General features: G+C 40.0%; 2 protein-coding genes across 2 annotated transcripts in view; both read left to right on the forward strand.

Moving 5' to 3' along the window:
* Positions 1 to 8,626, forward strand: part of SYT14 (synaptotagmin 14) — an 89,900-nt gene extending 81,274 nt beyond the window's left edge. Inside the window, exons 8-9 of the mRNA XM_026844260.1 lie at positions 6,917 to 7,032; positions 8,329 to 8,626. Coding sequence (XP_026700061.1) covers positions 6,917 to 7,008 — 92 coding nt within the window. The 3' untranslated portion in view covers positions 7,009 to 7,032; positions 8,329 to 8,626. The remainder of the gene's footprint in view (positions 1 to 6,916; positions 7,033 to 8,328) is intronic.
* A 2,079-nt stretch (positions 8,627 to 10,705) lies between these two features.
* Positions 10,706 to 15,461, forward strand: part of SERTAD4 (SERTA domain containing 4) — a 9,526-nt gene continuing 4,770 nt past the window's right edge. The window contains exon 1 of the mRNA XM_026844623.1: positions 10,706 to 10,785. Coding sequence (XP_026700424.1) covers positions 10,706 to 10,785 — 80 coding nt within the window. The remainder of the gene's footprint in view (positions 10,786 to 15,461) is intronic.

Here is a 15,461-nt window from a genome sequence, read left to right on the forward strand (position 1 = left end):
ATGTCACAAGATATTTGGTACCCTTGTCTATCAGAAAAAAAACCAAAACAAAACACGAAACAACCAAAACAAAACCAAATGTTTTTTCTCCAGGTTATATGAGATCTGTTAAAAGGTTTTAATGTTAATTATTAGTTATTTGTTTAAAAAATGAGGATTTATGAAACTGTGAAAACATGGTAGAATAAATGAAATAGATATGTTATATGTATGGTGATAGTTCATCTTTTATGAACAGCCATTTTCTACTCAAAGAGAACAGAAAAAAAAGAGTTAATACACCTGTGAATCAAATTCAGCTTTCAGATGGTGCATGTGTGGCACCTTTCAGTCACCCATGTTTCATGCATGTAGCTGAGCAGAATTGAATGTGATGCTCATAGTTGTTAAACACTTTGTTGTGCAACACTAATTGCTTCAGAAAGGTAAATCCAAGTTACATCACTCATTTGCAGGTACAGCTTAACCTGTCAAAAGATTTTTCTGAATAGTTGTCTTCATGTGGCAAATTCCACATTAGATAGTATTTAAAATTGCTTTGAAGTCACTAGTTCCTTGTTTCCAAAAACTCCCGTGGGTGCAGGCTATTTAGCATTTTTCCTGGTGAAATTCATAGCATGCATTTTCTTTCTCTAGTATTTTTGTTTTTACAGTCCAGCCATGCAGTTCTAATTTAATGTTCAATTTGTATTAGACATTTCCTTTTCGTCATCAATAACTTCCCCAAAATTAATGAGACCATTTCTAAGGCATTTTGTTACCTGCTAATCATTTTGAGTAGCTACATTTCAGTACAGAAGTTCTAAAAAACAAATTTGCTGTTGTATCAGCATTAAGAATAGTAAGGATTGAAGAAAGCAAAAATTGCAGAAATGAAAAAAACTCTCATCTAGTAAGATCATGTAACAAATCAGCTGGGCTTTAGATAAATGATTTATTATTAAATTCAAACCTCTAATATGTTTGTGTGTTCTGAGTGTAGTTTACACTGGTTTGTTTTCCACTTAATTAGAAGCCTTACATTTCATCTTATTAATAATTAAAATCCCCTTGTCAAATTGTGTAAGATCATGTTGAACTAATATGTATATTTCAGAGGCAGAATAAAATCTCCCCTCATAGCCTTTCATATTCTTTCATTGCATTATGCAAAAATGACATTCTGCTTTTAATTTTGCTAGTGTGAAATAAGAAAACTTCAAATCGTCTTTCATTCCCGGTTGAGAAAGTTCTGGTTTCAAGAACTGCGATGAAGATAGTTCAACCACTATAGCCCACTGTTCGTAATTAAAAGTTAGCTATAAACAGAAATTCAGAATACCGGGCCAACTCAGCTTTATTAATGTAACAAATAAGAGAATAAAAGATAATAATCGGTCAATAATCAAAGCTTAAATTATATCCTGTCATCTCAGTTCTTGCTGCAGTGGTTCAACAGTTCAGAAGCAAAGCAGGCTCAAACACACTAAAGGAGACTGATTTGTACTCCATTTGTTTATTAGAGTTAAGTACACATTTTCCATCTCACAGCATTTTTCATCTGCCTACGCAAAGACCTAAAGTACCAATAGACTAAAATGTCAGTCACACAAGCCTTTGCTAATTAATGCCTTCACCAGAAAATGTCTGGCATTCTTAGGAAATCAGGGAGATATAGAACATAGAGATCATTCATATTTATATATATTAAAAAAAAAAAAAAAGGCAGGAAAAAGAAAAGCCCTTTAATCAGCTATTTAAAAAAGCTCCAAATCAGTCAGCTAGGCTAAAGGTCATGAAAATGTAGCTAGATCTAAGTAACCCTTGGTGACAAATCATCCCCCAAGCTTGTTGCAGTTTCCTGAGGCAGTGTAGAACATTTCGGAGCACACAAGCCAGGCCAGTAGGCTAAGCAATAGCATTAACCATTCAACCTTCACCATCTGTTATACATACAGCCAACCTGACAGTTGGGATGAAGTCGTTCTATATGTTTCCTTATTTCCAAGCACATGCTTTTTTCTCACAGAAGGCTTGCCAGAGAATACAAACTACTGTCATTGACAGCACCGGTGTATATTGTAAAGTAGTAGCATTGATTGGGAAATGGTAGTTAAGCTGTTCCCAGACTCTTGAGCATACCTGTCAGTAAAGCAGGGCCAGGGCGTGGTGATATTTGTTGGTCTAAGTATGGGACAGGGAATCAGGAATACCCTGTAATTCCACATTGATGCAGACTGGCTTTGTAGCCTGAGCTGATTTACTTGGCCCTCATTGCTAGAATTCCCATTTTCTTCCATGTCATTGATACATCCAGGCACTAAATGACTTGTCATACTATTAAATTAATCCGTAAACCCGATACACGTCTGTTCTTCTCTTGATAGATAGTATGAAATACTCTCTCTAAAGCATTACTATATAGAAATTGTTGCATGTGGTACTATAGTCAGAAAAATGCTTTTCTGCTTGTGCTTAAACATGCTGAATATGTATGCCGAATACCTTAGTTATGCAGCCTTCTTGTGATTCTTGCTATCAACAAGAGTCACTGAAGGATCAGGATAAAGCCTAAGAAGATTTTTTTAAAAAGTTTTCAGTGGGATCAGTTCCCCAGTGCAACTGAATTAGAGCCTAAATGAGTGCCAGTGTCAGTGCAAGGGAGAGAGTGGAAGTACACAGCTGGAGCTGAGCTGTCCTTTCCCTGGCAATCCACAGTTATCTCAGCTAAATGTGATGCTGAAACCACTACCTGAGAAAGCTGTTATGAATATGGAGGCATTTCCTGACTGTTGCCTGTGAGGCATTTATCCAACCACTTCTCATTCTAAAAAAATCTTGTAAAAATTGTTAGAAGTGAAATCCATAAGGGCAGGCAGAAATTAATCTAAATACTTTTGAAACACCTTAGTCATTTTAATGGGACAGAAATTGCTATTTGGTTCTGGTATAATGCATCCTTAAGAAAAAAAAAAAAATAATTAGAAAATGTATAGCAATGTCATCATTTAAAGTTCTGTACTTTTAATACAGTTGATGTTATTTCAGGGGTTATCCTAAACCTCTGACAACACTCCCTCTTCTTTTTTTTTTTTTTTTCTCCCTTCTGCCCCCACAACACTGGGGCAGGATCTGCTTCAGGGACAAAGGTTGCCCTTGTGATCTGACACATGAGTCACTGCAGAAGGATGGCACTGTCGGTGCCTGTACCCCAGGGAGCCCTTTGAGAGGATGGGTGGTGGTGTGTGAGCGATGTGGGAGCACCAGCACCACCAGGAAGCGGAGAGAGAGCAATTGCCAAAGGTAATTCAAAAGCAGGTGATTCCAGACAATCTGTGAAGATCCAAGAATGCTGGTACCCAAGCTACTGCAATTCTCACGTGCAGATTTGCTCCTCCACTTCCTTCTTGGCTTTTCCATGGAATGGGGTGATCTGCCCTTAGGCAAGCATTTCACTGCCAGAAATATTTCAAGGAATTGTTCTTCTCTGAATGCATATCCTACTCTCTCTAATTATGCATAGTATTTCACTGAAAGCTTTCTCAAAAGGTAGACATGAAGCATAAGATCTATTATGTCAACAGCCTGAAATACAGATACACTGAAACTGCTCATTGACATTCTGGGCAATCCAAATTAAGCATCCCCAGTAAATGATGCAATCAAAGGAACAAAAGCTGTAAAATGATTCAATGAATTTATAGTCCATGTAACCACTGGAAGACAAACATTTCTGCCTTGTACAAAAAGTAGAGACGTAGTTTATGCAAAGAGGTGGATCTGAAAAAATTTTAACACATCGTGGTGGTCTGCAGTTAGATCTTCAGCCTTCACTTGTAGCCACTAACTATATTTGTCAGTGAATTTCTCAGCAAATTATTGAACGTGATTTTACCTGGTTTCTTTTCCAGATACAATGTGGAGTTATGCTTTTCACTTTAGTATTTCCTTTTGTAAGTGGATATTGAAACATTTAACAAATACTAATTGCAGTATATAGTCCTGTCTCAAGGGAGTGTAGTGACATTCTTAACCTAACCCTGAAATGAGCCAGTTTGAAGATGAAGCCCAGAAAGCTCTTAGCAGTTCAAGCCACTGCTACTCACCAGTTTAAGGGAGGAGGCAAATATATCAATCCTAATTTAATGGGAGAATTTTCAGGTAGACAGTAATTGAGTTGGAATTTGGCCAAAGCCTTGAGGTTAAGGAACCTACTCTTATGAAATATATTAGAGGATCTTTAATGAAGGCAAGCAATTGAGATCACAGTTTCATCTCTTTTGCAAGGGATAGAAGAAAATGCTCATTTCCGTCCAGAAATACTATGCTGCCTGTAATCAGGCTGGGGCACTGAAAAAAATATACCATCTTCTGAAACACTGTAACTGTTTTCTCAACAAAGATCTCAGTATGTTGACCTGTAGGAGGAGTAGCTGGCTCATGCATTTTAGTAATAACCCTGACATCAATACTGTGAAATAGCCACTAAGCAAGTAAAGAAATCCTTAACCAAATTGAATTTACTTAACACTGAATTCAACTAAGTTGTACTTTTTTTCCCTTCTTTGTCTCAGAAATCCTGCTGATTTGCAGAATAATTTTGAACAAGTTTATTTGGCTCTTCGGATAGATAGACTGGACAAAAGGAAGGTCTCCAGGCTTGCTGCTTTCCATAGGTAGATATTTCCATATCGATCAGTTCTTTTGGATTTCTTACATATATTTATTTCTAAATATAGCTAATAGTTGGGGAAATCAGCATAAAAATGCAGGAAAATTGATGCTTAACAGATACTAGAATTATTTGCCTTTGAAGCTCTCTGGGTGAAAAGAATTGTGTCAGCGTGCTGAAGCCCAGAATGTAAGTTACTATATGTACAGAGTGGATTACATTTTGTTCTTTTAAATCACCTTTAGCATGTGATACTTTATCAGCTGAATTAGAAGTCCCTTGAAAAGAACAGCCACTAAAATGCATATGAAGGTATCTACTTCGGAGATTAAAAAAAATATACAAGTGAAACTTTAGGTGAATGCTTAAATCCTTTAATATGGAATTTGAAATGTTGATGCCTTGTGCTGCCTTGCACCAGGATGGCCCCAGAGAAGCAATGGTAGGTAACTAGCTTGGTCACTTTCATTGATGAGAATGAATAAAGAGCAAATCCATTCATTTAGGTTTTGTAATGTTACCTGTTAAAGCTAAATTCTTGCTAAACTATCAGAAGTAATGAGTTGTTTGTTCCTTCTTTAACTATACATTTACTTACATTTTTAAACTTGTAGTGGGTGTGTAGTTCCTAGCACACAGGCACAGAAGGACCTGACATACCACATATAATTACGTACTCTGGAATTAGTAAAAGCCTCAATGTTTACACCTGTGTGTGGAATTGCTAAAGTGGTACCAGGTGAATGAGACAGGCTAACCAGTACAGTTAGTACAGTGGCCCTGAGAGTGACCCCCAATTCTAAAGTCTGCATTCAAATTTATATATTTAACTTTGGACTTTTAGTACTTTGAAACATAGTATGCGTTCTGTATTAACCAAATCAGATTTTCAGAGGCAAAATCATCTGTATTTAAAAATATACAATATGTAAACTGAGTAAGAAACTTAATTTTAGTGCCCTGCCTGAGATTCCCTGCATTCCCCTAATGCTTTCCTCTCCAGCCTCCATACTTAGAAACAAAGAGCAAAACTTGGGTGAGTGGTTAATTCCTTCAAGATGACATGGACTTAGAATCCAACTAAATAATATTCTTGCTTTTATATTTGATTTTTGGTTTGGATTATTCAAGGATATTTATCCTTCTCTCTTGGAATAATTTTGCTTTTGGAATAATTTCAGACAACAAACAGAATCTATGGTTTAACTTACTATGACCCACTCTGGCTCCCCGAATAATTTCTCCTACCAGTTTATTTCTCAATCGTTGGCTATGCTCTGCTGGTTTTTAACTCCTTTTGTGCTCATTAGTAGGGATTGCTGCCGAGATATTTTGCTTGAGAACCTTTTATTTCTGATTTACTGTGCTTCTCTAAGTAAAGAAATTGCTTTCATTGCTGTAAAGTAGTGGGAAGCTGCTAATGCTTTTTGAGAGCAGAACCACACACAGGAGGCTCATATAATTTACTTAGTAATTGAATGGTACATTTCTCAGCATCCAGATTTTTAGGGGATTTCTTTTTTAAAATGATATATCCTTCAGAGGTTGCGATGTACTCCGATTAAAGACAACTGGGGTGTATTTCCCTAGCTCATAATAATAAATTGCTTGAGCATACTATTGCCAGCGAATCACCCTTCCAGTTCTGTGTAATCCTCCAGTAACCTTGCACAAACTTCTCCCAGGCTGTAACAGAAACTTGGCACCTTGCTTCTGGCTGTCCTCAAGCTGGGCTGGTGACTCTCAGAGCTGTACCCTGCGATGCTGCTGTGAGCTTGGTTTTTGTCTTTGGACTGATTGGACCTTTCTTCTCACGGCCAGCTTTATTCAGGCTGAGTAGTTCCACTGCACTCAGTGAAACTATTCATGGAGTGAGGTGAGCTTGAGGAAATGTTCAATGGGAGCTGGGCTGTTGCTATCTGGTCCTTGGAAGCAGGGAGAGGAAAGTCTTTTCCTCCTTTTGTGAAGAGCAGAGAGCATGCGTAACAGAGAGGGATGGTGAACAAGAGTGCGTTGAGCAGAAGTAGACACGGGAAGGAAATGAATCTTTATCTCATTATCGTGGAACATCAGCGAAGCTGGAGCTAAAAAAATACTTCAAACATGATATCTAAATTTTATTTCAGAGTTCATATTGCAATTTCATTGCAATGACAAAAATGAACCAACTGAATAACTGAATTGGAGCTGATCATTATTCATTTTTTTTCTTTGTGGTTTGATGGATGAACTGATAGTGAAGTTTAAAAATGTCTCTCCTTTCAGCAAAAAAAAAGTCCCAGTTCAGCTCCAGAGAGCTTGCTTCAGAAGGACTGGATATACAATGTCTTTGCCTTTGCTATTGCTGCTGGAGATGAAGGTGAAAGTGGATATGAGCACGAGTGAGTATCAAGATATTGTACACAATGTGAAAATATAAAGGAATACACAAATGCTTCCCCATAGCTTCCTCTTTCTGCTTTTTGAAACTTGGGGAATAGTGTATTTCACTGAAACCATGCATACTGCTGCACAGGTTTGTTTAAACTAAAGCAATTGCTTGGAGCTTAGATGTAGTCCAGCACACGCCATATGGATAAGTAAGAGGGTTGACACAGCTGTGCAGTAGCTACAAGGGGGTTTTGGAGCATGCAAGCAGGAATGGCTTTGGGTAATTGCTGTTGCACCAGATCCTGCTCTTAAAATGCTGTCCCTCCCACACATCAACACTGTCTTCCTTTCAGGACATGAGACACGACCCAGGTCTGTGACAGAGGAAGGTAAATCGTCTTCCTCATTGCTGGGCCCAGCATTTGGTTACCTGGACTCCTTTCACCTGAAGCTGCAGAGAGCTGGGTTGCTCTAGCTTGAATGCACCTGTGCGTTCCCCTTCTCCAGACCCTTATCTGCTCCTTGTGCCAAGACCATGTACAGAAGACTCCTCCAGGACACGTGGCCCTTCCTGGTCCCTGGCAACATCATCCTCGTTGGACGGCACTATCCTTATAAATAGTCCCTACTCATGGCAGTAGAAGTACTCCTGAAAAATGAAGTGCTAATAAAGACCAGCTTCCAGTGCTAAAGGAAGAACCACTTGTGTAGATCAGAGAGCTATGAGTCCCAGCCTTGATGAGGACATATGCCTCAAAACAGTTCTCTAAATGAAAATTCATTCTCAGAATAACTTCAAGTTTTTAATGCTACTGTTCAAGTAAAAGGAATAATCACTCTCTGTAGCACCAGCTAAATAACTGAATGCAGATCTTAGCAAAATATTATCGGCCCAAGGACAGTGGAAATCATGGAATCTATGTCTCCATTTGTGCAATGACAAATTGTGCAGAGGAATGCTTTTTTTATAAACGTCTGTGAGCTGCTTATATAAACTCTCTCATTACCTCAGCTGCTTTCATCACCTCAATTTTGTCTGTACAAGATTTCTTTTTTTCCTTCACTTTCCTTGGTTGCATAATCATTTTATATGAGACAAGTATTTTCTGTTACTTTTCCGTGGTTCTGAAATGACTTTTCCTTAGCTATTAAATCAATACACTAGACTTAGAGTAAAAACTGAACTTAAAGTGTTTTATTTTTAAAAAAACTTAGTCTTTTTGGGTCTGCATTGTAAATTGAAATATAAATTAAGCCTTTTACATTTTGATAAAAGTGATAATTTTTTTGCTTGTTTGCTTTTATAGATGATAAATGTTGGAATCTAAAAACAGGGACACTGAGAAATGAATGGACACAGTCATGTTAGTAAGAGTGAATCTGAATGCTGTAAGTCTCAAGCTCATAATTCATTCAGATATAAAGTACTGCATCAAAATATTTTGTCTTAACACTGCAGTTTGTAATGCTACCCCAGAAAGCCTGATTTTAGGAAGGTGTCCTAAATTGCAGAGGTCAACGACTAATCCATTCCTGCCAAAAGTGTCTCTTACCAATCACAGGCCATTTGTGCTGCCCAGTTGCCTCATGAGCTATGTCATGCATAAAAAATGGATGCTCAACTGGTACCATAATTTTATAATGTTTTCATTATTTAGACATTTCTCTTTTTCTGATTTATTTTATGTGCATTGCAAACATTTATTATTAAAAGAAAGAATATTCTGGTTTTTAAATTAACCCCTTATGTCCCATACAACAGTGGGCTCTCTCTTGTCTCTTCCCTTCCCAGCTCCTCACTGCAGACTTGCCATGCTGTTGCAGCTCAGAGACCTTTATATCCTGTAACTAAACATATTCTTCCTAACCTGTACAAAATAAGTGAGAATAATTTCCAGTATCTCTCCCTAGGAAGATGCTTCCTGTGGGCACTTCCACCCACTTGGTGGGACCGTGCTATTTCCCTTTGTTCAGTCTTTGCAGAGCAGCAAGGGGGAGAAGCAGCAGTGCCCGAGTTGGATCAGATCCTGGCTGGCCTCACACGGCTGCAACTGCTCTGGCCATCTTGGGGGCGCTTCTGGAAAATGAGAAAAGCTGAGCACTGCAAGAGGCTGAGAATGGGTGTAGGCCAGTTGATTGTTGTGATTTTTGACTTGTGGATAATCATAGAATTCCAGGTTGGGGACCTGGAACCAGGGACCTAAAGGATCATCTGGTTCAACTTGGCAAAAAAATACATAACACATAACTACATTTTTTCTATAATGTGCTAGCATAATGAATTTATTCCTAGCAATGGGTCGTTTCTTCTCCTTTATGAAGTCCACAGATTACAGGATGAAAAGCCTGGGAAGTAACAAGACTCTGCTACTTTTTGCCTCCCTCTTTCCAATCTTGTTCCTGTTTCTCCCCCTCCTTGCCTCAGTGTTTGTCACTCTACATCTCCTTCCCTGCAGCAGCCACCACTTCCCAGCTGATCCCTTCTTCATGTCACTAAAATGACTGCTGTGCAATTACGGAGATTAAAGTTTACCCATTAACACTGTAGTGAGGTGGGGACTGAGGAGCTCCTACCTCCCAGCTTGCTGTGCCACCCTGCCAGCAGATTCGGGAAGGTGACACCACACTGGTTTATCCTGGTTTTCTTTCCAACCCTGACAGCTGGTTATAACTGGTTGAGTGATGGCTGGGGTTCAGCAAAATTCAGATGTCTCAGTCTATAAAAACATCAGTCCTACTTAGAGGTCCTGTTGGAAGAAGTGTCTGTTGGGCACTTACTGAATTACAGGCTTTAGAAACTACCTGGCAATGCTGGAGACCTTGAACCAGACTCAAAGCTTCCACTAATGCAACCTTTAGCGTCTTAAGTAGGTACTTGGCTGCCAGTTGGTTTTAGACACACTGTAAAGGGACTTTCTAAAGAAAATCTGACTCTGGACCAGCATCCCCATTTGTTTCATCTCGATTTGGAGTGGTTAAATAGGAATTTGCAAAGGAAATGAATAAGGGGACCAGCTTCTTTCATTTAAAAGGCTTGTCTAAGTAGAACCAAGCGACAAAGGAATTCAGTGTAAGGTTTGCAATTTTTGTCGCTCTTGTCTAACCAGATTTACATCGTCAAAAACAAAACAAACAAACAAACCCCCCAAACCAACATGAGAGAGCATGAGCATTTTAGAACGTGTGCATTACAAGTGATAGAGAATATGCATTTATGATTCAAAATTTTAAACAGCTGAGAAATAAATATGCAAAGTAGGTTGTTCTGTTTGCAGATGGTAATCCTGCCACACTGATTTTGCTCAGCTGTCTGATTTTTCAATGTCTGCATTCCTGGTTCCTGGGGTTCCTGATTAAGAAATAAAATATGAGTCACGGTGCATGGTTACCTTCTGCACATCTGAAAAGGTAACTCAGTGACTGAAAACAGATTATTAGAGGCTGATGCTCTGCTGAATTCAATGCATTGTCAGGGGAATGGAAAAAAAAAAAAATCCCTTCCCCACTCTGCCCCTCTTTTTTACAGCTGTAGGATAAAGGTTCCTGCCAGCGCTTGTAGGTCAGCTTGTAGGAAATCAGCCGCCCGGCCCAGTTCTCCCAGGGGTCTCCGCAGACGAGGATGGCCACCGGGCAGCACACTGCTTGGCAAGGTGAGGCGCATCCCTTTCCCTCCCTCTCCCGAGGATGACTCGGTTATTAAAGATTTCCAGCTTCCAGCTAAAAATGGCATCAGAAGCGGTGCCCCTGAGGGAAGAGGGGGAGACGTGAGAAATGGGTTCTGTTCCCTTCTCGGCTTCCCAACGCGCACACACATGCGCATGCACACGCGCAGAGCTGATGTGCAGCTCGTCTGGGAAAAGTTTATTTTGCAATAAGAGGAGTTAGTATTCTGCTAAAGGCTTTTGCAAAGACTGGATCCAATTTTCAGAGCCTGTTGCCAATATTTGTGAGTCATTTCCTTGGAATCCTACCTTTGGTGTTTATTTCCCTTAGAAGGAAACTTGTAAAAGAATAATAATAGCTCTCATTCTTCGTGGAAAGTAGCACACAGCAAAGTGGAAGACAACTTGCTCTTTGTTCCAAAACACTTTTTTGTTTGTTTTGTTTACTTTCTTCAGCAGACAAAAAGTGAAGAAGGCAATATAATTAACCTCATAAACCATCTAATTTACGGTGCCAGTGACATGCATGTGCTGCTGCACCGGAGTGAAAGTTAAGTGGGGAAGCGGTTTTAATTGGTACCTCTTTTAAAGAACAAGTCACGAGAACTGCCTTGTGATTTGGGAAGTCTCCCTATGTAACAGAAGGGCTTTGCTTTTTCACAGTTTCGCAGCCCTGCCGGACTGCTGGGACCCCTTTTGCTCTCAAACCACAGTCCCAGTAACAACATCTATCACCTATTCAGTGTCAAAACCCATTACAAAGGTTAACTAATCAGAAATACTGTCAGTTATAGTTTGCAGCAACAGGAGCACCTTTTACCCTCAGGATACCAGAGTGTTTTGCAAACTAAACTCCCACTGAGCTATGTGGATCCTGGACAGAGCTTTATATGTCTAGCAGGGCCACACAGCCACCAGCGGGGTGGAGGCAGAGAGCATATGAGACGTTTTGGCTCAGAACACTGGAAAAAATATTTATGCTTACTGAAATAAATACCATGGGGCTTTATTGTTCTCCCAGAGCAGGCAAGCAAAACAGCCTTCAGGAGATGGCTGCAGTAAACTTGATGTCACCTTTTCTCATATCTGCCAGAGCCCTGTGGCAATTAAAAAAAAAAAAAAAAAAAAAAAAAGGCAAATTAAATTTGCTTGTATTTTCATATATTTGCATAAATTCTGGGACAAACTTTGTTAGAACCACCATTTAAGAGTTCATTGCATATAGGCTACCAAGGCTACTGATAGGTGACATACCTACAAGAAAGTAGAAGAGGAAACCTCTTTTCTGTCAATATAGAAACCTCCTCTTATTCTGCTTCACAGAAACCAGAAGCAGGAGAAAGCACAACAGTTAAGAATTCAAAAGAACTTTTAAATTTTTTTTTCTCTGAAGAAATGCTAAGAAAATCAGGGGACTCTCATAAACTGGGACAGAGTCTCCAAAAAGTGTTTCTGGGAAGAATTCAACTGAAAAGCATGAAAAGAAAAAAAAAATAGCATGTGGTAATTAGGAAAGTTAGAGAAATATTTGTGTGGAATTCTGTCTTGAGAAAGAGACACTCACGAATCTGGAGTTCTATAATCTACATTAGGACAGAAGTTAAGTGAAGATACCTCTGAAACATTTTCATGGAAGGGCTGCATCTTGACACAGAAATCAATTTCTGATTTCAAGTTAATTCCTCTTCCACCAAACAGTAAGTCCAGCTCTAGAAAAAAGAAGGGGGGGAAAAAAAGAAAGCAAAAATAAAAAACCAGTGGATTCCTTGAAATTCCCTGAAGTGAAGGCCAAGAAATACAGGGAAAAACACTAGTCTTGGCAGGTATATAGTTTATCTATACCTCCGAAGGATGAAGAGCTGAATTGACCCTGCTGGCACACAGACCTGTTGTTCTACCAGTCTAGTTATTTCAGCCAGCCTTAACCCCTTCATTTCTCTCTTGTAGCATGCTTATGTTAGATGGTATTATACTAGTTTCTGATACGAGGTGCAGCTGAATGAACAGAAAACCATCACTGCCCAGGGCCCGCACTATCTCGCTGCCGCCTGTCCTCATTCCCCTCTTTCCTCTGGCTTGTGGCTCACCATCTCCCTCACTGCAGACCAGGGACCACTCTGCATGGGCATGTTGAGACACTGCAGCAGTTCTCAGCTATTTTATATCACCAAGAGAAGGAGGAGATCTCTCTATCTGCTCCCAACCCAAGGCCTGTCTCTTGGAAGTTCAGTTTTCAGTTTAATTCCACATGGCCCATTCTAGATGCTTTTCTACTTCTTGCACCCTTGCTGCTTTCCTTGCCTCCAGAGCCCTGAGTACAGGGATCATCTTTGACTCTGCTTTCATTTACTGTGATTGAGCTGCCCCAGTGTGCGGTGATTCAGTGTTTCCACAGCTTCATTCATAATGTTACTACAGCTCCATGCATAACTATCCAGACAATAAACAATTTAATCAAGGCCCTTGTTATCTCCCATCTCTGTAACTTCCTCCTCCTTGAACTTGTGACATATCAGCCAGTTTGATCTATTTAAACACAAGCTCCTAACATCCTCTTCCCTGTCCACTGCTGTGGTCAGAGCCAATCTGTCTCCTGCCTTTCTTCCTTTGCCTGCATCTAGCCTTTAATTTTCACATGCTGGGCTGTCACAGCTCCGTCTTAGCTGTCGTCCCTCCACCATTGTCCCTACTGTATGGCTTCGCTCTCTTGCCGGTGATGCTTGTGCGTTTATCTGCGGCTCCCAGGGGAGCTTTTATGCCCTCTTCTGCGGTGCTCTTGCCCACAGGATGATGCCCTGCTTCCCTCAGCTAAGTTAGCTGTATCAAACTTTGTTGCAGCAACCATAAGGAGAAGATAGTTTACAATGAGGTTAGCCTGGAATTGTTTACATCTGATATAGCTGGCTTTTATAGTTTTTAATGTATGTACACCAGTCTGGGTGGATGATTGTGCCTTTCCCCTTCCTCTCTCTGGCTGTCACTTGCTTGCTTAGATTGTAGGTCTGCACAGCCTGCATGCAGTGCTCGTGCAGTGGGATTTCTGATTGCTTCTGCAGTGTAAATTTTCTATAACGCCAGAAAGGTAACAGCTACCAAAATGATGGCAATTTTGTTTTCTAAGCCCTGCAATCCAGATGTTAACAATGGTATAGTACAGTTAAGAAATGCTATTCTCCTCTCAAATCACGTTGTTACACAATGGAAACGCTCCAGAATATATGATAAAGACTGAAACTGCTGCGGTACTTGGGTACAAACCCAGGAGTTAAGAATGGAATAGCCATCTTAAGTCTATTCCCTTGTCTTTATTGATCTTGGTGAGACCTGCAGTATTATTGTCACAGGCATTTTATATTTAAGTTTGCGTTTTTAGAGGCATTCTGGAACTGTATAAAGAGCCCTTTTCACTGACATCGCATCAGGCTTGTTATAATGTGAATGGCATCATTACAGTTCTCTCATTAACATCATAATAGTTCTGGAGGAATAGTGAGTGAAAACCCCAGCAAATGGAGTAACGTAGCAATGTATAGTAGTCTTACTGTGTAAAACTGCATACGGAAAAAGTTTGACATTTTAACCTTCAGGCTGCTGTAGATGCCTCAGGGTGTCCTCACACTGCATGCATTTGGCTGACAAAATGGAAAAATTGTGGTAGCCTAAGGATGGAGGGCTGGGTTCAATAAAAAAACTGTGCCTGGCTTCCATGCCACTGAAGCCCACACAAGGCTCCCAAATGGATTTTTCAAAATTGAATCCAGCCCCAAGTGTCAACCTTTTGCTGTAATTTTGTATAGTAATGCTCAAATGTACATCTTTCATCCTTTATTTCCAGTGGCGTTAATGGAAATGTAACAATGCGTGTGCTGTTCTGCAAAGTCTCATTGAAACGAACGGGATTTTGGATGAAATCCCTCCATTGCACACGATAATGTAATATAAATGGGTTGGGCTTACGGCTGGAGGATGATGAGATCTGGTTCTATTTCTGGCTCTGACACTGGTTTGCTGCGTGACTTCTGGCAAGATACTCCGGAGTGGATTTTGCCACCCTTAATGGGGAAAAACAGTAGGCTGGCTCTCCAGGAGCGATGCCAGAGGTCCTGTTTATGGACTCAGGTCCAGTAGTACTTTTGCAGTAAATACCATCTCATCTCATACTTCAGGCTTTCAGTTCTGCCATGTCCAACTTTACCTTTGAGGAGGCTGACTGTTCACACATTCTGAGTACTCGCAGCTCCCTTCCCACTCATTTGCAGCAGCTGGAAATTGGTGCTTCTGAAAAATCAAACGGGAACAACTGACATGCCTAGAGTCACAGCCTTTTAAAAGCCTGGTTCCCACCTTCTGTGTGCTGAAGCAATTCCTTTGCTATAAAGTGGGACTTATTTTGTACCTCAGTACCACCTATACAGATTTGTAACACATGCTGAGACCTACAAGCTTGGTCTGGGGCTTTGGATTTCTGCTTGGGTTTTTGGTTTGGTTTTTTGTTTGTTTTCTTTTTCCTAGGGAAGCTCTATTATTTATGCCTGGTTTTTATACAGTTTTAAAACATGGAGAATGAGCATGGACAGTAGCCATTTATAGAAGTTAACTGGCCTGCCTCTATTAATTTTGCATGTTGTCAATAGCAGAATCAGTTCATTTACTTTACTAGCTGTCCAGAGAACTCAGTTTTTCAAGATAAATCGAGAAATGTGCAGAAGGCATCCCAACGCTTCCTTCCTTCCTTCCTTCCTTCCTTCCTTCCTTCCTTCCTTCCTTCTGTCTCTTCT

The sequence above is a fragment of the Athene cunicularia genome (genome assembly GCF_003259725.1).
Source record: "Athene cunicularia isolate RWA chromosome 3 unlocalized genomic scaffold, athCun1 chr3_part1, whole genome shotgun sequence".
Classification (NCBI taxonomy): Eukaryota; Metazoa; Chordata; class Aves; order Strigiformes; family Strigidae; genus Athene; species Athene cunicularia.